Source organism: Chanodichthys erythropterus, chromosome 15, assembly GCF_024489055.1.
Source record: "Chanodichthys erythropterus isolate Z2021 chromosome 15, ASM2448905v1, whole genome shotgun sequence".
NCBI classification, from domain to species: Eukaryota; Metazoa; Chordata; class Actinopteri; order Cypriniformes; family Xenocyprididae; genus Chanodichthys; species Chanodichthys erythropterus.
The window spans coordinates 11,597,892-11,621,161 of NC_090235.1; the positions used below are offsets into that span (position 1 = coordinate 11,597,892).

At 36.5% G+C, this 23,270-nt stretch overlaps 3 protein-coding genes across 3 annotated transcripts; 1 reads left to right on the forward strand and 2 right to left on the reverse strand.

The window, feature by feature from the left end:
* Positions 1 to 3,285: 3,285 nt before the first annotated feature.
* On the reverse strand, positions 3,286 to 7,371 carry LOC137037143 (E3 ubiquitin-protein ligase TRIM39-like). The gene is made up of 7 exons (XM_067410964.1): positions 7,299 to 7,371; positions 6,398 to 6,969; positions 6,031 to 6,126; positions 5,376 to 5,609; positions 5,146 to 5,284; positions 4,001 to 4,027; positions 3,286 to 3,851 (listed from the first exon to the last, which is right to left on the reverse strand). The coding sequence occupies exons 1-7, from the start codon at positions 7,369 to 7,371 to the stop codon at positions 3,286 to 3,288; spliced, it is 1,707 nt and encodes a 568-aa protein (XP_067267065.1).
* A 4,037-nt stretch (positions 7,372 to 11,408) lies between these two features.
* LOC137037101 (E3 ubiquitin-protein ligase TRIM39-like) lies at positions 11,409 to 16,917 on the reverse strand. Its single transcript, XM_067410896.1, has 7 exons — positions 16,787 to 16,917; positions 15,104 to 15,675; positions 14,737 to 14,832; positions 14,082 to 14,315; positions 13,852 to 13,990; positions 12,527 to 12,553; positions 11,409 to 12,375 (listed from the first exon to the last, which is right to left on the reverse strand). Exons 2-7 carry the CDS (start codon positions 15,671 to 15,673, stop codon positions 11,828 to 11,830), a joined length of 1,614 nt encoding a protein of 537 aa, XP_067266997.1. The 5' UTR covers positions 15,674 to 15,675; positions 16,787 to 16,917; the 3' UTR covers positions 11,409 to 11,827.
* Positions 16,918 to 21,206: 4,289 nt separating this feature from the next.
* LOC137037102 (pancreas transcription factor 1 subunit alpha) lies at positions 21,207 to 21,671 on the forward strand. The gene has a single exon (XM_067410897.1). It carries the CDS (start codon positions 21,207 to 21,209, stop codon positions 21,669 to 21,671), a length of 465 nt encoding a protein of 154 aa, XP_067266998.1.
* Positions 21,672 to 23,270: the final 1,599 nt, after the last annotated feature.

Genomic DNA, 23,270 nt, shown 5'->3' on the forward strand with positions numbered 1-23,270 from the left:
GAGTTAATAGTTACTTCAACACAAACTCAAGATTAGTTATGAAGAGTGATCCTTAACTACGACAGGAGTCAGGGATTCATGCATGAAAACAGCAGCCTTAACTATGCGTTAATACATGTTTGATAATTAATGCATTAATTCACATTTAGGGTAAACTAAATCAAACAGTCTCTATAAGAAGGAATAATACATATTTGGACTTTGTAATACATTTAAACAATTTATTATTTTCAGAATTTAAACTACTGACATCAGCAGCTTCATTATAAACATCACTGAAAGGCACAGGATTAGTTTGCCATTATTTTCACTTATCCTCCTTATCAAACATATAAAATACTAAATACACTATTTATCTTAAAAGGTCTTAATCTGTTTTGTGATATTCTTTCCTGTCAAACTAAACTACTGTGACTTATATCAGTTTCTGAGGAATCGGTTCCCAAAAAAATAACCAAACAGGAAACATGAACTAAGGTCAGGGAGTGTTTGCTGGGACCAGATTCAGAAGATCACTCTCCATCCAGACGCAGGCCATGATCGTACTGTACCTCCATTCTCTGACTTTTTGAAAAGTCACACAACATCACTTAACTGGGCTGAATACTTATATAGTTGTGTTAGTACAAGTGTATTTGATAGTAAGTTAATGATAATCATGAGCTGAATTTGGTAAGTAGTTAACAGTGAATTAATTATGATTGTGCCCCCTCAAGTAAAGTCATGACATGATGCACATATCACACATCATTAACTAATAACAATAAATACTATAGAGTGCCATCCTTATTCCTTTACACCCAGGTACAAAAAAACTAAAATAAAAAGTATTTGTATTTTATTTTTATTTCTATAATTAAACATATATGGACTTGAAAGCAAGCCATAAACATACCTGTAAAGACACACATAAGGCACATTTACATGTAAAATAGCTAATGCTAATCAAAGCATATACATTTAAACGACAAAAATACAAATACAGTTAATAACTGCACATAACCTCCTGAAAGTCCCAATAAAACATACATGTAAATATGTCTTTAATTATTAATTCTGCTTACCAAAGCAGTCAACATTTATTAGTTCAAAATGCCAGCAACACAACAAACGCGCCAAGAGAAGAGAACACCTAGCGTGCGCCACTAATGAGTGTCCCACCAGAAACAAACCCTTCATACTTTAGTTCCGGGAATAAACTATGACTATTTAGCTATGACTAAATATAAATGAACTGTAAAAATCAGAAAACAGTTTAGATCAAATTAAATTTATTAGTGGTAGTTAGTCTATTTTCCACATTTGATTAGACAGATCTATGTAATTAATGGCTAAATAATCATGTGCCATTGCAATTATTTGTCACAAAGCTGCAGATGGCAGATTATGATATTACAGTGTAAATTATGACAGTATTAAATCACGTTTAATTCAAATTCAGAGTACTTCTTGTTTACTCTTATGGAGGCTGATTTATTTAGTTTACCCCTAAATGTTAATTAATGCAGGAAGTGACTTTTTTTTTTTAGTCGCAGGAAACAATCGCTGTATGTTGAGCTCAGTCTTAGAAGGTTTTAGCTAGTCGTTAAATGTGTGCCTGGCTTTACACATAGAGACAGTTCTATTTAGAACCGTAACATCCTGAAGAACCCTTAATATGCTGAAATGGTTCTTTGTGTTCGAGTTTAGGGTTCTTTATTCCCGCCTTTTTGTTTTTCAGATCTGTAACTGTCAAAGCCACTTCATTACTGATTTTCTGGAGCTCAACCATCAAACTACACAGACTGTCAACACACTCTCAACAGCTAAATGATTTCTTTCCTAAAATGTCTAAACTTTTTTTAAGTTTATCAGAACATTTAGGAATGAGCAGCTCTGTTCAGTTAAGGGTTCTTCTCTCCACTTCTCCATTAAGCAAGTAACAGAGATAATGACTTTATGATCCATATTGTTAGATTTTTTTAAATTATTACTTTATGCATAAACATACCCAGTAACAAAAAACAAACAAGCATTAAAGCTATCCCATGACTTTTTATCTCTTTTCCTTTTTTTACATTGTAAAGGGTTTATACATACTGTCAATTTTTGCTACTTTTGGCCTTCATAAACATACTTATTTTTACAGAAACAAATGGAGGAGACAGACTGTAACTCTAAACTCAACTGTGTATTTCAGATGCTGTCACATGATCTCATAACCTCATCATCTGCAGAGAGAAACTGACATCAATGACACCAAAATGATTCAGAAATCATTGTGAAGATATTTCACTGGAACTGGGTCTTTCTAATGTGTTTTACTTCCTTATGTATTTATTCATGCTCAGTGTCAATTGTCATTTATTAATGTATTCAGCTAATAACTGTTGTTAGAGCGCTGTCACACATTTTTGCTACAATTATATCAATTAAAAATAAAAGTAAATAACTGACAAAATATGTTTTTTATGTAAACCCTATTAGAGGCTAAAAGACATAAGAACAGGCTGATAAAAAAATAATATATACAAATTTATAAAATTGACTATTAATAATTAAAAGATATTAATATACTACTACTAATAATAAAAAAATAAACTATTATTAAAGAGGTTATTTATAAAACCATTTAGGTCATATAAAGCACTTTCAAAGCAGGTTCTTTATAAAAATGGTTTTGTTATTGTTACAAGCCGAAGAACCTTAATTTGGTACTTTTTAGAATCATTTTAGATTTTTTGTAGCACTTCAAAGTTAATACTGGATCAACACTAGTTAGCGCATCATTTGTAATTAAAAAGAGTTTAATAACAATATCTGGTTATGGTTACACTTACAAAATAGATTTATGAGATGATAAAAACTTGTACCATTAATACCCAGCAATATTTAGAATGTTACCTGAGAGATAGGAAGAGAGAGAGACTTTAGAAAAGAGAAGAGAGACAGAGCCAGAGCAAAGAAGCACCAGTGAAAAGAAGAGCCAGAGCAACAGTTACAATTTTCTTTTATCTCTTTTTTGATCATGTGACTGAAACACAAATGTGAGACATTCAAACTGACCAATCAGAAGATTAAATCTTCCCCCACTGTACTAAAGGTGTGACAGTTCATTGACCGCTGATGGACACACATCTGAACCTCTACAGGCCTTGATCACTATCAGAACCTCTTTGATTTTTGATATTCCAAATGATCTTTATAGCAAGAGAGAGAGATAGGGATGAAACAGCAAAGCAAATGTCTTTGTCTATTTTAAAATATCTTTGGATATTTTCAACCTTACAACTTTCATCTCCTATTTCATATTGAGGTGTAAATTAATTTATTGTGATTGACAGGTGTGATAATCAGTGGAGTTGAGTTTTTACCTCCATTATTGGGAAATGGGCTAAAAAATGGATAGAGTTTGTCAGTGAAAGACTGACCAGTGAAAGAGTAGATATGAGAGCTGGACTCCACATCATAAAAGGAGACCAGACCCTCCTCATAATCCACAAACACACCGACCCGCTGCGGCTTCACTCTCAGAGAGAGAATGACATCAGGATCAGCACAGGCCCAATATTCATTCTCCTTCCTCAGAGCCACAGTCCAGCATCCATCACTGGGAGTCAGTGTGATCTTTTCCTTCCTGTTAATGGATTCTCTGGCCACTCCTAAAGTCCAGTCAGTCTTTCCCTTCACCTGCACCTCAAAATAAAATCTCCCTGAGGAGAATCCCTCCTTTCCCAGGACAATTCCATATCTATCAAATCTCTCTGGTTTGTTTGGGAGTTTCTGTCTTTTATCTCCATGTCTCACTTGTTTTCCATCATCAGACAGGATGAGTTTAGGATGAGCTGTATCAGGATCCAGAGTCACATCCACTGAGAAAACAGAGAATATGAATCATCTTAATACAGATATTCTGTGATGATGATTTTAATATTTAATCAGTGTTTAATCATCCTGTAGGTCAGTAATGAAGCTGTGAGTGTATGAATGTAATCTAGTGTAGTTCAGACACACACTGTACCTTCATACTGCTGCATCCTCTTCAGATCTGTAGAGACACATGACAATAAAACATCATCAGACCTTTGACATGTTTATGTGTGGAATTATTGACAAGATTTAAGATTTTATTTAAAGAATTGAGAACAATATCATGTTTTATCTGATCAATGTTTGTGTCTCTGCTGATATTTAGAGAATCAAAATGAAACTCTTATTGCTTGAGTTTGAGCTCTTAATATTTCTCCTTTTTACAAACAGAAATAACTTTGCAATTGTTTGGTGAAATGTTTTATGTAAGTTATTTTTGTGTCCAATATTATTCATCTCAGTTTTGGAGTGGATTAGTGTTATGGTTATTTAAATAAATTAGGCAATTAAAAATAGATAATTAAATTTAAAGTCCAGCACTGCAAAGCTGTTTGAGCAACAGGTCTGAAATTCTCCTCTAAAGAAGAAAGAATGTGCATCTTAAACCCTTGATGTCTATCAGTTTGATTTTCTTCTGCCAAACTAATTTTTATCTAAAACATTCACAAAACTTAGATGAGACAGCTGAAAAGACCAACAGAAAATTGCAGAAAATTAACATTTCTTTCTGTAGTTTCTCATCTAAATGTGTTTGCAGATTAAGTCTCATGGTTGTAGTTTCAGGAATGAAGCTTCTAGTACAATAATTTATTCTATATTATAGAAGATGAATTTACTGCATGTTTTCTGAGATTAGAGCTGAAAATGAGCTGCTCTCTTCAAGAAGAACTGTGAGCTGATGATAATGACACACAAACACATGATCACATACTTTCACTATTTCAGCTTGACCGACTCATTCTTCATCACTATCAGTGTTGGGAAACACATTACAAGTAACACGAGTTACGTAATCAAGTATACATTTTTTTTCAGCTGCACAACTGAAAGGTTAGTTTGAGCTGTGCCCTCTACTGTACAGGTGTTAATTTACATTTCCTTCAGCCTGAGCCTTATTTCACTTTTGTTCACTTTTTGCCCAAAATAGAACTTTACTTTCCATACAAATTAACTAAGTATGGCAATTAGTTGTTTTTTTAGGGTCTAACACAATATTGTAGGGACTATTTTTAGGGCACATTGCTTTCAAAAGTAATTTTCTCCAAGACTGCTGATATGTATTTGATATTGTTGTACCAGTTTGTGTGAGTTTCTCCTGTAGAGTGTCCTGCAGTTGAGTCAGAGCTCTCCTCAGAGTCTCCAGACTCTCATCAGTCTTCACACTGATCTCAGACCAGTTCCTGGTGTTTCTAGAGCTGCACAGGGATGAGTAAATCTACAGCAGGAGAGAGGAGAAATCCTTCATCATGGGGAGTGTTATGGTGTCATATACTGCATTATCATTGATCAGAGAGATGTTGACAGACCTGTAGGAGGTGGAGGTGATCTTCAGTGTGTGAGAGCTGCTCCAGCTCAGTGTTTCTCATCTTTAGCTCAGTGATCTCCTGCTCCAGCTCTTCAATGAGCTCTTCCTCCTGTTTCTCTGCTGCTTTCTGCTGCTCCTCCATCATCTCCAGCAGTTCAGTCTGACATCTCTCAATGGAGCGGATGAGATCAGTGAAGAGCTCGACACGGGCTGCTTTCTCCTTCTCTGAGTTTCTCTGCTCAACCAGGACAATCAACACGTTATTAGTGGTGTTTGAGAAGACAAGAATCAGTGTTACTATTGATCATACTTCAGTGTTTTTCAGAATCCCTCAACTGAAGTATTAAACTTCATCATTCTTCATTACTTCATAAACTTCATTAAACTTCAAAATTCACAATTCTTCTCTGATCTTTTCTCTTTTGTAATGTCTCTCAGTCATCTCTCTTTCTACAGTCTTTCAGTCTTTTATAGTACCATCCCCCATAATGGTACTATATAGAGGAATTATGAGAGAATTACGAGATTATGCTGGAAGAATTGTTGCTGGGACGGCACATTGACTGCTGCTTATATACATTCATAATGATGATCGACAGGACTGGCTCCTGAATCAATGTTTAGAACTTCATATAATTACATTATTTTAAACTCACTTTTCTGACTTCTGCTGAGTGTTTGACGTCTTGAATCTTCTTGATTCTGTCCTGGATCATCTGCTGCACGTCTTTCTGTGTCTTCATCAGTTGAGTCTATAGACACAGAACAACACAATATATTTTCATAACTGATTCATTTATATCACAGGTGTCAAACTCAGTTTCTGGAGGGTCACAGTCCTGCAGAGTTTAGTTCCAGCCCTAATTAAATGCACCAGATTCAGCTAATCAAGTCCTTCAGGCTTATTTGAAAGCTACAGGTGTTTGTTGGAGCAGGAACTGAGTTTGACACCCCTGATTTATATTAGCATGTGATTCCTCATGATAAGAGCCCTTTAATGTCAGTTTTGTCAGTAACTTCTACCTTCTTCTCTTCACTCTCCTCTTCTACAGGAACAGTGTTGTGGTTCTTGTGAAGTCCTTCAGTGCAGAACAGACAAACACATGTCTGATCATCTCTACAGAACAGCTCCAGAGGTCTCTCATGTTTCTGACATATATAGTCCTCCAGATTCCTCACAGGATTGATCAGTTTGTGTTTCTTTAAACCTGCCACTCTCAAATGAGGCTCCAGGTGAGTTTTACAGTAAGAGCTCTGACACACCAGACACGACTTCAGGGCTTTCAGCTTTCTTTCCTCACAGACGTCACACAGAACTTCAGGTTTTTTCAGAATTTCAGGTTTTTTCTCAGGACTTTTCTTTTTATAGTGATCTACAACTTCTCTGAGTGTGGTATTGATCTTGAGATCAGGTCTGATCTTGAATGTTTCTTTACAATATGGACAGTTGCAGGTCCGGCTGTTGTCCCAGCACTTATTCAGACAGGTCTTGCAGAAGTTGTGTCCACATGGAGTGCTGACTGGATCAGTGAACACATCCAGACATATCGAGCACTGAAGCTCCTCAGTCAGTGGACCACTGGAGGATGACATCGCTGGACAGAGAAAATGAAGGAGTTAAATCACCTACAATAAAATGATGATGATTTTATTATATGGATGAGTTAAAGCAGATAGAGAAGGAAAAGAATCAACAAGTTCAAAAATCCCATGATTCACCTCATGAAGTTGAATGAATATAAATCAAATATGATTTCTCAAATATATGAGATCATGTACAAGCTGGTCATTAATGCAAAATAAAGCCAGAAGAGCTGATCAGTACCCTAATGTGAAGTAGTACTGTTCATTTTAAATATCGCCATATGAGAATAGTTAAAGTCATTCATGCACTAATTCATTCTTTTCTGGGTTATTGACTTACCTGGAGGAACATTTTCATTACTCCACCTCCTGGTTTTTCTTGCTTTTGTTGATGTTGGTGAAGATTCTGCCATTGTTCTTTCCCTCTTCAAGCCTTTTCAAGAAATATATTGTATTTCACAATATTATTATGACCAATAGACTGATCTAAGCCCATTTGCTCCTTGTAATACTGTACTTGTGTCACACACAGTATTCGGTCACTCAGGTTTAAATGAAATCTTGCCTCAAAAAGTCAGATTTGGGGTTTCTTCATATTCTCTCATGACCATTTAATACATATTTATATTAAAGTGTTAAAATCTCATTGATAGTGAGAGAAACACAATCACTCCTCATACAGTGAATGACTCAAACTCACTGAACAGTCTGAACTTTGACCTGCTGTTTAGACTAGAAACAAGTACAAAGTAGGTCATATACTTACCTATGAATAAATATATATCTCCACAGAATAAACATAAATATTGTGTGACCAAGTGTAGTTTGTATGGCTAAGTAAAGTTTTAATGAATATTAATGTGATTTTCAGCTGCAGTTTAGCAGTTTTGTGTTCAGTCTGTCTGCAGCTCATTTTACTTCCTGTTTCTTTAGTCTTTATATAATGTGACACAATGACAGAAACACCCAACTTTACTGAACAACTAATCAAATGACACTTTTAATACAATTCTGATATCATTTAACATAACATATTAACTTGACATATTTTTTGATCCACTGAAGAAAGTCACTCGGGTTCAGAATGACATGATGAGGAAATGATGACAGAATGCTGCTCTTCCTTTAAAACATCTTCAGTCTTTTCAAACATAATTGAGGATAAATCCCTGTGTTTGTCAGAATGATTCTCTGTTGATCTGTTGGGAGAAAATAGTTTGACACTCTTGAACTGTTAGTATGTAGAAGCTCAAACTAATGTAATGACCTCAGAGAATTATTTAATTTGTGTTTATTGAAGGTAATTTGCACAAATAATATAATGTAAAGGGGAAAATTATGGACTGTAAAAAAGGAAGGTGTGGAGATCTGTCTTGGAGCAGGTGATCATGTGTTGGTGAGGAACCTGACAGAAAGAGGCGGCCCAGGAAAACTGTGAGCGTACTGGGAAAAGCAAACGTATATATGTGGAGAAAGAAAGGAGAGGAGGGGATTATCCAGAGTATGTAGTAGAACCACTGGATGGACCTGGAAATGAAAGAGTGCTTCAACAGAACCTTGTATTACCTTATCCATACCTGGTCGATGTTTGTCTGGAAAGAAAAGGATATCAGAGGGACAGATCAAAACATGAAGCACAACCATGACGGATACTCACCATGACCTCACTGACAGTTCCAGAGACGAGGAGTTTGACTTGTGGGTTCAACACAGAGAACAGAAACAGATCTGGATCCACCTGCAGCAGAATTCCTCCCTAGAAGAGAGGAGAGAAACAGGAAACCTGAAAAGGAAGAAATCGTTGATGAATCTATAAAACCCACTGGATCTGGAGGAGCACCCAGAGGAGTCTGATGAAGAGGTGCTGGGAGAACTTCAAGAGGAAAAGGTGAAGAAGGTGACTTGGCATCAGAACCTATGAGGAGAACCTGTAATATATAGTAAACTTAACGATCACACTGCAAACCCTCTTTCTATTAAAACTATCTAGAATCATGAATTAACAGATTTTGATTCATCAGTCAACTGGGAGAAGGTGTGGTCTAATCTAATCTTCTAAATACTTGTCTCGTCGTCTTATTCATATCAGAGTCATCCATAGAGTATACATAGGGGAAAATAATTATTTGATTCCCTGCTGATTTTGTAAGTTTGCCAACTTTAAGAAACCAGGAGTCTATAATTTTAATGGTAGGTTTATTTTAATGGATAGAGACAGAATATCAAAAAAAAAAAAAAAAAAATCTAGAAAAAAAAAAAAACATTATAAAAAGGTTATAAATTGATTTGCATTTGATCAAGTGAAATAAGTATTTGATCCCTTTTACTACCAACTGACAAGAATTCTGCCCGTCCAAAGAATCTGTATCTTCCATTCAAACCTCTCTACCACCAAGAGCAAGACCAAAGATCTGTCAAAGGACATCAGGGACAAGATTGTAGACCTGTACAAGACTGGAATGGGCTACAAGACCATCAGCGAGAAGCTTGGTGAGAAGGAGACAACTGTTGGTGTGATTATACGGAAATGGAAGAAATACAAAATAACCATCAGTTGCCCTCGGTCTGGAGTTTGCCAATGAACATCTAAATGATTCAGAGAAGGCTTGGGAGAAAGTGCTGTGGTCAGATGAGACCAAAATTGAGCTCTTTGGCATCAACTAAACTCTCCATATAACCTTTAATGTGTTTTTCTGGATTTTTTGGTTGATATTTTGTCTCTATCCATTAAAATAAACCTACCATAAAAATTATAGACTCCTCGTTTCTTTGTATGTGGGTAAACTAACAAAATCATCAGGAGATCAAATAATTATTTTCCCCACTGTACCAACAACAGAAATAAGCACAGTTACAATGGCAAAATATGTGGAGAGTTTTGCTATAGTGTAATGATATTATATTACAATATACTCTAAAAAAGAAGGTTCTTTAAAGGTTCTTTACACATAGTGACAGTTCTATTTAGAACTGTAACATCCTGAAAAACCCTTTAAATGCTGAAATGGTTCTTTGTGTGAGTTTAAGGGTTTTTTTGTTTGTTTGTTTTTCAAATCATTAACGGTCAAAGCCACTTCATTACTGACTTTCTGGAGCTCAACCATCAAACTACACAGACTGTCAACACACTCTCAAGAGGTAATTGATTTTCTTAAAATGTGTTTAAATTTGAACTTTAAAATTGTAACTGGTTGAAACTTGTTTTTCTCTTTTTAGTTTAACAGAACATTTGTTACAGGTAGCTGTAGTAAGCACGATGCAGACAAAGATGACAATATAACAACACTTTAATTAACATAGGGGATTCCAACAGGATATCGACAGCATACACACATGTAGACATCAACAAGAACAGACAAGGAGTGAAGGAGAACACAGGGTATATATACAGGTGACTAACAAAGGGAGCTAAACAAGGCGACGGGATAATTAATAAGACACAGGTGGATCAAAATGAACTAATAAACAGAACGGGGAAACGAGGTCACAGGAACATGACATGTAACAACATTTAGGAATGAGCAGCACTGTTCAGTTAAGGGTTCCTCTCTCCACTTCTCCACTAAGCAAGTAACAGAGAAAATTACTTTATGATCCATATTGTTAGATTTTTTTTAAAACATTACCCAGTAACAAAAAAACAAACAAGCAATAAAGCTATCCCATGACTTTTTTATCACTTTTACTTTTTTACATTATAAAGGGCTTACATGCTGTCAATTTTTGCTACTTTTGGCCTTCATAAACATAATTATTTTTACAGAAACAAATGGAGGAGACAAACTGTAACTCTAAACTCAGTTGTGTATTTCAGATGCTGTCACATGATCTCATAACCTCATCATCTGCAGAGAGAAACTGACATCAATGACACCAAACTGATTCAGAAATCATTGTGAAGATATTTCACTGGAACTGGGTCTTTATAATTCGTTTTACTTCCTTATGTATTTATTCATGCTCAGTGTCAATTGTCATTTATTAATGTATTCAGCTAATAACTGTTGTTAAAGCGCTGTCACACATTTTTACTACAATTATATCAATAAAAAATAAAAGTAAATAACTGACAAAATATGTTTTTATGTAAACCCTATTAGAGGCTAAAAGACATAAGAACAGGCTGATAAAAAAAATAATATATAAAAATGTATATTATGATACTAATATTAATAATATAAAGATATTACTATACCAATAATAATGAAAATGAACTATTATTAATGAGGTTATTTATAAAAGCATTAAGGTCATATAAAGCACTTTCAAAGCAGGTTCTTTATAGAACCTTATAAAAGGTTTTTGTTATTGTTACAAGCTGAAGAACCCTAATTTGGAGTTTAGAACCGTTTTTCTTTAGAGTGTAACACTTCAAAATAATACTGAATCAAAGCTATTTAGCACATCATTTGAAATTAAAAAGTGTTTAATGACAATATCTGGTTATGGTTACACTTACAAAATACATGTACAGTATGAGATGATAAAAACTTATACCATTAATCATACCCAGCATATATTTAGAATGAGCCAGAGCAACAGTTACAATCTTCTTTTATCTCTTCTTGACCATGTGACTGAAACACAAATGTGAGACATTCAAACTGACCAATCAGAAGTTTAAATCTTCCCCCACTGTACTAAAGGTGTGACAGTTCATTGACCGCTGATGGACACACATCTGAACCTCTACAGGCCTTGATCACTATCAGAACCTCTTTGATTTTTGATATTCCAAATGACCCTTATAACAAGAGAGAGAGAGATAGGGATGAAACAGCAAAACAAACATCTTTGTCTATTTTAAAATATCTTTGGATATTTTCAACCTTACATCTTTCATCTCCTATTTCATATCGGGGTGTAAATTCATTTATTGTAATTTACAGGTGTGATAATCAGTGGAGTTGAGTTTTTACCTCCATCATTATTACACGGGCTAAAAAATGGATAGAGTTTTTCAGTGAAAGACTGACCAGTGAAAGAGTAGATATGAGAGCTGGACTCCACATCATAAAAGGAGACCAGACCCTCCTCATAATCCACAAACACACCGACCCGCTGCGGCTTCACTCTCAGACACAGAGAGACAGAGGGACCAGCACAGGCTTTATATTCATTCCCATTCCCCAGACCCACAGTCCAGAATCCATCACTGGGTCTCAGTGTGATCTCTCCCTTCCTGTCAATGGATTCTCTGGCGACTCCTAAAGTCCAGGCAGTCTTTCCCTTCACCTGCACCTCAAAATAAAATCTCCCTGAGGAGAATCCCTCCTTTCCCAGGACAATTCCATATCTATCAAATCTCTCTGGTTTGTTTGGGAGTTTCTGTCTTTTATCTCCCTGTCTCACTTGTTTTCCATCATCAGACAGGATGAGTTTAGGATGAGCTGTATCAGGATCCAGAGTCACATCCACTGAGAAAACACAGAATATGAATCACAACTTAATACAGATATTCTGTGATGATGATTTTAATATTTAATCAGTGTTTAATCATCCTGTAGGTCAGTAATGAAGCTGTGAGTGTATGAATGTAATCTAGTGTAGTTCAGACACACACTGTACCTTCATACTGCTGCATCCTCTTCAGATCTGTAGAGACACATGACAATAAAACATCATCAGACCTTTGACATGTTTATGTGTGGAATTATTGACAAGATTTAAGATTTTATTTAAAGAATTTAGTACAATATCATGTTTTATCTGATCAATGTTTGTGTCTCTGCTGATATTTAGAGAATCAAAATGAAACTCTTATTGCTTTGAGTTTGAGCTCTTAATATTTCTCCTTTTTACAAACAGATATAACTTTGCAAATGTTTGGTGAAATGTTTTATGCAAGTTATTTTTGTGTCCAATATTATTCATCTCAGTTTTGGAGTGGATTAGTGTTATGGTTATTTAAATAAATTAGAAAATTAAAAATAGATAATTAAATTTAAAGTCCAGCACTGCAAAGCTGTTTGAGCAACAGGTCTGAAATTCTCCTCTAAAGAAGAACGAATGTGAATCTTAAACCCTTGATGTCTATCAGTTTGATTTTCTTCTGCCAAACTAATTTTTATCTAAAACATTCACAAAACTTAGATGAGACAGCTGAAAAGACCAACAGAAAATTAATGTTTCTTTCTGTAGTTTCTCATCTAAATGTGTTTTCAGATGAACTAAAGTTTCATGGTTGTAGTTTCAGGGATGAAGTTTAATTTATTCTATATTATAGAAGATGAATTTCCTGCATGTTTTATGAGATTAGAGCTGAAAATGAGCTGCTCTCTTCAAGAAGAACTGTGAGCTGATAATAATGAGACACAAACACATGATCACAAACTTCTCTTATTTCAGCTTGACCGACTCATTCTTCATCACTATCAGTGTTGGGAAACACATTACAAGTAACACAAGATACGCAATCAAGTATACATTTTTTTCAAGTAACTAGTAAAGTAATGCATTACTTTTAGATTTAAAAGTACAACAAAATAAGTGAGTTATTTTTTTAAATAAGTAACACAAGTCACTTTGTTTCCTGTGTATTGACTGACAGCTCTCCTGTCCTCATGTTGAGAGAAATCAGCAGTAAAGATAAATTTCATTTATGACTTCAGATATGGATTAAATTCAACCAGCATTTATTGGCATTGGGCATGAAGTACACATGGCTTGATTTTGGTGTACGAGATCTGCTACTCTGCTGAGCAAATACAATCATTTGTTCATCCATACAAATTAACTAAGTATGGCAATTAGTTGCTTTTTTAGGGTCTAAAACAATATTGTAGGGACTATTTTTAGGGCACATTGCTTTCAAAAGTAAATTTCCCCAACACTGCTGATATTTAAAGATGATAAATATATGTATCTATATATTATATTTGATATTGTTGTACCAGTTTGTGTGAGTTTCTCCTGTAGAGTGTCCTGCAGTTGAGTCAGAGCTCTCCTCAGAGTCTCCAGACTCTCATCAGTCTTCACACTGATCTCAGACCAGTTCCTGGTGTTTCTAGAGCTGCACAGGGATGAGTGAATCTACAGCAGGAGAGAGGAGAAATCCTTCATCATGGGGAGTGTTATGGTGTCATATACTGCATTATCATTGATCAGAGAGATGTTGACTGACCTGTAGGAGGTGGAGGTGATCTTCAGTGTGTGAGAGCTGCTCCAGCTCAGTGTTTCTCATCTTTAGCTCAGTGATCTCCTGCTCCAGCTCTTCAATGAGCTCTTCCTCCTGTTTCTCTGCTGCTTTCTGCTGCTCCTCCATCATCTCCAGCAGTTCAGTCTGACATCTCTCAATGGAGCGGATGAGATCAGTGAAGAGCTCGACACGGGCTGCTTTCTCCTTCTCTGTGTTTCTCTGCTCAACCAGGACAATCAACACGTTATTAGTGGTGTTTGAGAAGACAAGAATCAGTGTTACTATTGATCATACTTCAGTGTTTTTCAGAATCCCTCAACTGAAGTATTAAACTTCATCATTCTTCATTACTTCATAAACTTCATTAAACTTCAAAATTCACAATTCTTCTCTGATCTTTTCTCTTTTGTAATGTCTCTCAGTCATCTCTCTTTCTACAGTCTTTCAGTCTTTTATAGTACCATCCCCCATAATGGTACTATATAGAGGAATTATGAGAGAATTATGAGATTATGCTGGAAGAATTGTTGCTGGGACGGCACATTGACTGCTACTTATATATATTCATAATGATGATCGACAGGACTGGCTCCTGAATCAATGTTTACAACTTCACATAATTACATTATTTTAAACTCACTTCTCTGACTTCTGCTGAGTGTTTGACATCTTGAATCTTCTTGATTCTGTCCTGGATCATCTGCTGCACGTCTTTCTGTGTCTTCATCAGTTGAGTCTATAGACACAGAACAACACAATATATTTTCATAACTGATTCATTTATATCACAGGTGTCAAACTCAGTTTCTGGAGGGTCACAGTCCTGCAGAGTTTAGTTCCAGCCCTAATTAAATGCACCAGATTCAGCTAATCAAGTCCTTCAGGCTTATTTGAAAGCTACAGGTGTTTGTTGGAGCAGGAACTGAGTTTGACACCCCTGATTTATATTAGCATGTGATTCCTCATGATAAGAGCCCTTTAAAATCAGTTTTGTCAGTAACTTCTACCTTCTTCTCTTCACTCTCCTCTTCTACAGGAACAGTGTTGTGGTTCTTGTGAAGTCCTTCAGTGCAGAACAGACAAACACATGTCTGATCATCTCTACAGAACAGTTCCAGAGGTCTCTCATGTTTCTGACATATATAGTCCTCCAGATTCCTCACAGGATTGATCAGTTTGTGTTTCTTTAAACCTGCCACTCTCAAATGAGGCTCCAGGTGAGTTTCACAGTAAGAGCTCTGACACACCAGACACGACTTCAGGGCTTTCAGCTTTCTTTCCTCACAGAAGTCACACAGAACTTCAGTTTTTTTCAGAACTTCAGGTTTTTTCTCAGGACTTTTCTTTTTATAGTGATCTACGAGCTCTCTGAGTGTGGTATTGATCTTGAGATCAGGTCTGATCTTGAATGTTTCTTTACAATATGGACAGTTGCAGGTCTGGCTGTTGTCCCAGCACTTATTCAGACAGGTCTTGCAGAAGTTGTGTCCACATGGAGTGCTGACTGGATCAGTGAACACGTCCAGACATATCGAGCACTGAAGCTCCTCAGTCAGTGGACCACTGGCGGATGACATCCCTAGACAGAGAAAATGAAGGAGTTAAATCACCTACAATAAAATGATGATGACTTTTATTATATGGATGAGTTTAAGCAGAAAGAGAAGGAAAAGAATCAACAAGTTAAAAAGAATCCCATGATTCACCTCATGAAGTTGGCTGAAGGTAAATCAAATATGAATTCTCAAATATATTAGAGATCACGTACAAGCTGATCATTACTGCAAAATGAACCCAGAAGAGCTGATCTGTACCCTAATGTGAAGTAGTACTGTACATTTTAAATATCGCCATATGAGAATAGTTAAAGTCATTCATGCACTAATTCATTCATTTCTGGATTATTGACTTACATAATCTTCAATACTCTTTCTCCTGGTTTTTCTTGCTTTTGTTGATGTTGGTGAAGATTGTGTCTCATATGAATGATGACCAATAGACTGATCTAAGCCCATTTGCTCCTTGTAATACTGTACTTGTGTCACACACAGTATTTGGTCACTCAGGTTTAAATGAAATCTTGCCTCAAAAAGTCAGATTTGGGGTTTCTTCATATTCTCTCATGACCATTTAATAAATATTTATATTAAAGTTTTAAAATCTCATTGATAGTGAGAGAAACACAATCACTCCTCATACAGTGAATGACTCAAACTCACTGAATCTGAACTTTGACCTGCTGTTTAGACTAGAAACAAGTACAAAGTTGGTCATATATTTAACTATGAATAAATATATATCTCCACAGAATAAACATAAATATTGTGTGACCAAGTGTAGTTTGTATGGCTAAGTAAAGTTTTAATGAATATAAATGTGATTTTCAGCTGCAGTTCAGCAGGTTTGTGTTCAGTCTGTCTGCAGCTCATTTTACTTCCTGTTTCTTTAGTCTTTATATAATGTGACAAAATGACAGAAACACCAAACTTTACTATACAATCAATCAAATGACACTTTTAATACAATTCAGATATCATTTCAGTGCAGTAAACAACTAAAGTAGTTGAGTATTTGACATGCTTAAACCGGATTCAGTTCAACTCATTCCAGTTCAACATAAACTCTACTAAACCAGATCACTTCCATCAGAAACCTGTTCAGCTCAATCTCTCTTATATTTCTATCATTACCTGTGAGGATCAGATGTGTCCACAAGACTCTCTGAACGGCTCAATAAATATTCTGTTGTTTAAAGAGGTTGATCGTTTCAGGTGTTCATATTGTTGTTGATCAAGTTACTTTCACTTTCTCTGAATCTCTCTGAACTCCAGTGATGTCAGAAGCTCCTCCTGTATTTACACATTTACATTTGTCTCTGTATTCAGTGTGTTGGTTCATGTGTATCTGTCTGTATTGTTAGACACACTTGATCTGTTAGTATGTAGAAGCTCAAACTAATGTAAGGACCTCAAAGAATTGTTATATAATTTGTTTCATGTCTTTGATTATTGTAGGTCATTTGCACAAATAATATAATGTAAAGGGGATAATCATAGACTGTAAGACTCTTGGAGCAGCTGATCATGTGTTGGTGAGGAACCTGTCAGAAAGAGGCGTTTTGGATTCATAGCTTCCTTAAAAAAGTGACTTGTGAATGTACAACAGCACAAATTAACAAGGCTAAACCTAGTAACACTGATGCATGGCAATGTTTTTCTTCCAACATTTTGGACTATATAAAGGCATGGCCATATAAAGTATTTTCTCCCCCCCCCCCCCCTTTTTTTTTCTTTCAGATTGTAAAGTTATTGATAATATGTCTGTTGCTCTCCCTTCCCTGTATGGATGTTATTTTGTTAATCTAAAGACAATTAAAAGTTGATCATAAAGAAAAAACAAAGCATCCCTAAATGAAACAGCCATTTTGAATGAATCGTTTGACTGAATGATTCAATGACTCATGCATTAAAAGAATGAACGAATCGTGGCTGTCTTTATGAGTGAGTCGTTAAATCATTCGTTAGGACAATTTTAAACATTACTGCGTTGAATGACTCTACTGTGACATCAAGAAAACAAGAAATTTTTTTGCCCCATATCTTGAATTTTAGGGTCATTTTTTTATTTTGATGGCATTCTCACTCCAAGCCCCATTAATTTCCGCCTCCGGTGTGTGCACAGCAGGGAGCAGAGCTCTTTGTCATGGAGGATCATTTCACGTGAAAAGGGTGAAGCATAGCAAAGGCTGCTACTGGTCATATGGACTATACTTTTATAGTACCTTTTAGGCATTTTTGTAGCTTGACAGTGTCCGTTCCCATTCTAAACATTCTATTTGTGTTTGTTTTGGGGTGAACTATTGCTTGAAATGGATTCATGGTGATCTCTGTGCAGGTGTTTGTTTCAGTGCAGCGGAGGGGGGTTCACTTTACAGCTCCAGACATTTTTAAAAATCATCTGTGCTGTAAACGGTCTCCTGCGCTTTCGCCTACTGTTCACACACGGAAACATTATCTGCTCTGCATGGACGCTGTCATTGTCTCCTTACTGTATTTCTTCTCGTTTTATTTCTTATTCAAGATCAATATTTACCCAGCAGCCCCTGGGGCTCAGGATTACCTCATATTCTCCAGGTCCAGCTGTGCTTTCTCAGCGTCTCCATAGCAACCTCAGGAATGTGCACATCATGTTTATCCTACTGCCAGGAAAACAGAGAGAGAGAGAGAGAGAGAGAGAGAGAGAGAGAGGTTTCTCTCAGGTTCTTCACTTGAGTCACAGATACCTGTCTTACACTGGTTCTTTGTGTTGAAATTAAAACCTTTTCATGCCATGTGACATAATGATTGGCAGTCACTTCACTTAGTTCTGTTCACTAAGGCTACATTTATTTGATCAAAAATGCAGTATAAACTGTAATATTTTGACATATTACAGTTTAAAATAATTTAAAATGCAATTTGTGCTTACGTGATGTCACATCATTTTAAATCATTCATTACATCAGTAATTCTGACATGACTTGTACACATCATAATGTTCTACAGTTAGTTTTGGTTCAAACAGTGTTCCGATTATTCCAAAAGAATCCCAAATATTGCACCCAAGCTTGATGCACTGCAAAAATAAGCAAACTTGCTGTAAACTGGGAAAACCGGGGGAAAAAAACACGGAGAGGTCCCTCAAGTGGGCTTCATTGAATTTTAAAATAGATTTTGTCCAGTAAAAATATAAACAAGCTGCTGGTATCAGTTTGTGTCTGCATTTCAGTTACTCATTATTAGCTTCTTCTTGAACTGTTGTATAAAAGCAATATCTCACTCACAACTTCATGCACTGAATATGATACTCGGTACAACAACACTGCTTTAAAAAAGCATTTTCTTTAAAAGTAATGACTGCCTCAGATTCTCTCTTCTCAAATTAAATGAAAGCTGGATGGACATTTGGGCATAAATAGATTTTATCTTTTCTGGCATTGTGAAGTCATGCCAACATCATCTACCCTTTAATGATGATGGAGTGTTTTGGTTTCCGTCTGTATTTAGCAGATCAGCATGAGTGTTTCTTACGAACTGAAAGACCACATAAATCAGCACCCGCTGACTGTGTTCTGGGACACACTGCAAGAAAACCCACCAGCCGCCCACACGCATCTATCTGCTCCTCTGCCTCAGCATTTAATATCACACTCATCGCCTGGCTAAAGGATAAAAGCTTCTTAACCGATCCACCTCCATGTGTAAATGTTGCTACTTCATCAGCAACTCCTTTTTTTGTGGTCAGAAAGACGAAGTTTGAGTCCTGGATGCCTACAAGATCTGTAATGAGGGACTTTATTTTCAGATAGATAGACCGACAGACAGACAGACAGATAGATAGATATATGATAGACAGATGGACGGACAGACAGACAGACAGACAGATAGATAGATAGATAGATAGATAGATAGATAGATAGATAGATAGATAGATAGATAGATAGATAGATAGATAGATAGATAGATAGATAGATAGATAGATAGATAGATAGATAGATAGATATATGATAGACAGACGGACGGACGGACGGACAGACAGATAGATAGATAGATAGATAGACGGACGGACAGACAGACAGATAGATAGACAGACAGACAGACAGACAGATAGACGGACGGACGGACGGACGTACGTACGGACAGATAGATAGATAGATAGATAGATAGATAGATAGATAGATAGATAGATAGATAGATAGATAGATAGATAGATAGATAGATAGATAGAGGATAGACAGACGGACGGACGGACAGATAGATAGATAGATAGATAGATACATAGATATATGATAGACAGACAGACAGACAGACAGACAGATAGATAGATAGATAGATAGATAGATAGATAGATAGATAGACAGACAGACAGACAGATAGATAGATAGATAGATAGATAGATAGATAGATAGATAGATAGATAGATAGATAGACAGACAGACAGACAGACAGACAGACGGACGGACGGACGGACGGACGGACGGACGGACGGACAGACAGACAGACAGACAGACAGATAGATAGATAGATAGATAGATAGATAGATAGATAGATAGATAGATAGATAGACAGACAGACAGACAGATAGATAGATAGATAGATAGATAGATAGATAGATAGATAGATAGATAGATAGATAGATAGATAGATAGATAGATAGATAGATAGATAGATAGATAGACAAACAGATGGATGGATGGACAGACAGACGAACAGACGGACATGGAAAGATAGACAGACAGACAGATAGACAGAAGGACGAAAAGATAGACAGATGGACAGACAGATAGATAGATAGATAGATAGATAGATAGATAGATAGATAGATAGATAGATAGATAGATAGATAGATAGATAGATAGATAGATAGATAGATAGATAGATAGATAGATAGATAGATAGATAGATAGATAGACAGACATGTCATGTTCTAGAAGCAGATAGCTCTTGGATTTAGTTTCTCTTAAAAGTGACCAGTGGAAACTTTGTCTTTTCCATGGCAACCGTCAACTATTTGCACTAATTTGCAAAAGAAAAGCTGTCGAAGTGTAGTGTGCTCTTGGGGAATGTTATATTTGGTCTTTCTCAGTAATAGAAGTCTCATTATTTAGCCTTTCAGTGCACCAGGAAACCGAACAAACAGACCGAGTGACCCTTTGTCAAGAACCTCTTCCCCTCTCAGGATCACTGCGGCCCTCGAGCATCAAATGGCACAGCTCAGCACGGAGAGGGCATGCGGACGTCCCTCGAGTGGCCTTCTTTGAATTTGTAGAATAGATTTTGTCCACAACTGGAGACATTAAAAGAGGACACACTCAGGGTGGAATTAAGAGACATATTAAAACAGCAGGACTGGGATCATGGACTGTTGCCAAAAAGGATCTAACTTCACGGACCTGACCGGATTTTGAAATTGAATTTGGTGATCCACGCGACCCACCTTTTCAGCAACAAAACTGCCCATCTTTTCAAAAGCAGGAGACTTTAATCTGTGCTTTAAATGCATGAAGTCTGATCATGTGCTGTTTAATCATAGTGCATTTCCTAATTTAGGCTCCTATTTTTGTTTTAAACTATGGATATGCAAAGGTCATTTCTGAGTCCTGCAGTGCTTGATTTGGTCAGTGATGTGGACTTCATGGAGATGGTGCCAAACAAATCCGTTTTGGCACCAAAGGAGACCCACAGCACAGATTGCAATGGACGGTACCAGGACTTGACTTCCATCCACGCGCTCGACATCTCAACAGCTCGATCAAATGACTTTTACGCGCTGTCATCATCGCCCACCGTGTCTCCGGTGCTGACCGTGAGCGCCAGTAACGGGAAAGCCAAACGCAAACGGGTGATCAGCACCGTGCAGCGCCAGGCCGCGAACATCCGCGAGCGCAAACGGATGTTCAGCCTCAACGAGGCGTTTGACCGGCTGCGCAGGAAGGTTCCCACGTTCGCCTACGAGAAGAGACTGTCACGGATAGAGACTCTGCGCCTGGCCATCGTCTACATCGCCTTCATGACGGACATACTCGAGAACAACTGAACTTATATTCAATATTTAACATGCATTGTTTAGATGAGCGTTTATTAAGGTACACAAAGTTTATTATGGAAACAAATATCGATTATAATTATTATGTTGTCGCTGGCCTACTGTTATGGCATAGACTCTGTAATGACTGCTGGAGTTAATCATATTAAAAATTGGACAGCAAAATCGGACGTCTATCTATCTATCTATCTATCTATCTATCTATCTATCTATCTATCTATCTATCTATCTATCTATCTATCTATCTATCTATCTATCTATCTATCTATCTATCTATCTATCTATCTATCTATCTATCTATCTATCTATCAGGAATAAATGTATTTGGCTTATTGGGACGGGTTTACAGTTGAAAGGCTCTTAGTCCAAAACTTCTGTATGGAATGATTCATTATGATCTTATGTGACTCTTATAATCCTTTTGGATATTGTGTAATATTTATTCAGTTAAGAACTATACTGGAATAATGTTTTGCTACTGGACAGTTATCCAGTAAATCTCGTCTGTAGGAGTTTGACATCCAGAAATACGCCAAAAGTAACTGTTCATGTCTAAAAGAGGCATTTTGACGTATTGGAAACAAATGTTAATAAGCCTATATTTAAAAAAAATCACATTATAATCCTTTAGGATTGGGTTCCAAATAATGATACATTTTCAACAGGAATTATATATATAAATTGCTGCATTTTGGGGAGATTTCATGATGTGGCATTTGGGTGTTTTTGAGGTTTTCCAGTGTCTTTCGGGTATTTGGATTTGTTTCAAGACTGTTGACAGGGTTCAGTGGACAACCATTACAGATCAACCGAGAACAGGTGCGTCTCCTGGACCTTCGGTTCCCAAGATGACCGTATGTGGACACTTTTTGAATAGAATATTCAAGTCATTTCAAACATTTATTTATAGCGCGCATTGTACACCGTACAATATAAACACCACATGTCTGTCATCTATGCGTTTTGGTGAATCTTCAAGTCAAATCACAGATGTGAGACGCGCATTTACGCACAATGAGACGCATGGATAAGTTTCGTCAGTGCGCCACCTTGCGGAATCTTTAAACCTTGGACTTACACTTAAAGGGAGCGTCTCCACGGTCTTGTGACATCTAGAAACCTTTTAGTGTTTTAAATTTGAATGAACAATGCTGCTAAGTTATATGACATTTACAGAAGCTTCAGCAAGACTTCTGTTTGTGTGGGTCTGTGCAGATAATGCAGACGCTGGATCTATGTGAAAGCAAAAGGCCAGTTTGGGGAGCGTGTTTGTGTTGGACTGAAGAGGCCACACAGTTTGCGCGTCGTCTGCGCTTGGCGACCCGCTGCGTATGAAAACGGTGCAGAAGGAAACCTGACTCTGCAATAACACTAACACAGACATGCATTTCAGAACATGTTCAAATAAACAATGAGCTCTACTTAGCCAACCCAGATTGGCTCTTTTCTTTTACAGTGAATTGAGGTTCTTCTGAACTGCCAGTGTGTACATTATTTTTAGTGCTGTCAAACGATAAATTATAATATATTTTTGTTAAATATATGCATGCATGTGTGTGTATTTATACATAATAAATATACACAGTACAC

Excerpts from the sequence above, each read along its gene's own strand:
- LOC137037143 (XM_067410964.1), bottom strand. The coding sequence starts at position 7,371 with ATGGCAGAATCTTCACCAACATCAACAAAAGCAAGAAAAACCAGGAGG. Across the intron at positions 4,028-5,145 it reads GGAGAAACTCACACAAACTG|ATCTGAAGAGGATGCAGCAG; the intron begins GTACAACAATAT and ends GTGTCTCTACAG. Across the intron at positions 3,852-4,000 it reads GAGGATGCAGCAGTATGAAG|TGGATGTGACTCTGGATCCT; the intron begins GTACAGTGTGTG and ends CTGTTTTCTCAG.
- LOC137037101 (XM_067410896.1), bottom strand. The coding sequence starts at position 15,673 with ATGTCATCCGCCAGTGGTCCACTGACTGAGGAGCTTCAGTGCTCGATA. Across the intron at positions 14,833-15,103 it reads AGGAGAGTGAAGAGAAGAAG|ACTCAACTGATGAAGACACA; the intron begins GTAGAAGTTACT and ends CTGTGTCTATAG. Across the intron at positions 12,376-12,526 it reads GAGGATGCAGCAGTATGAAG|TGGATGTGACTCTGGATCCT; the intron begins GTACAGTGTGTG and ends GTGTTTTCTCAG.
- LOC137037102 (XM_067410897.1), top strand. The coding sequence starts at position 21,207 with ATGGATATGCAAAGGTCATTTCTGAGTCCTGCAGTGCTTGATTTGGTC.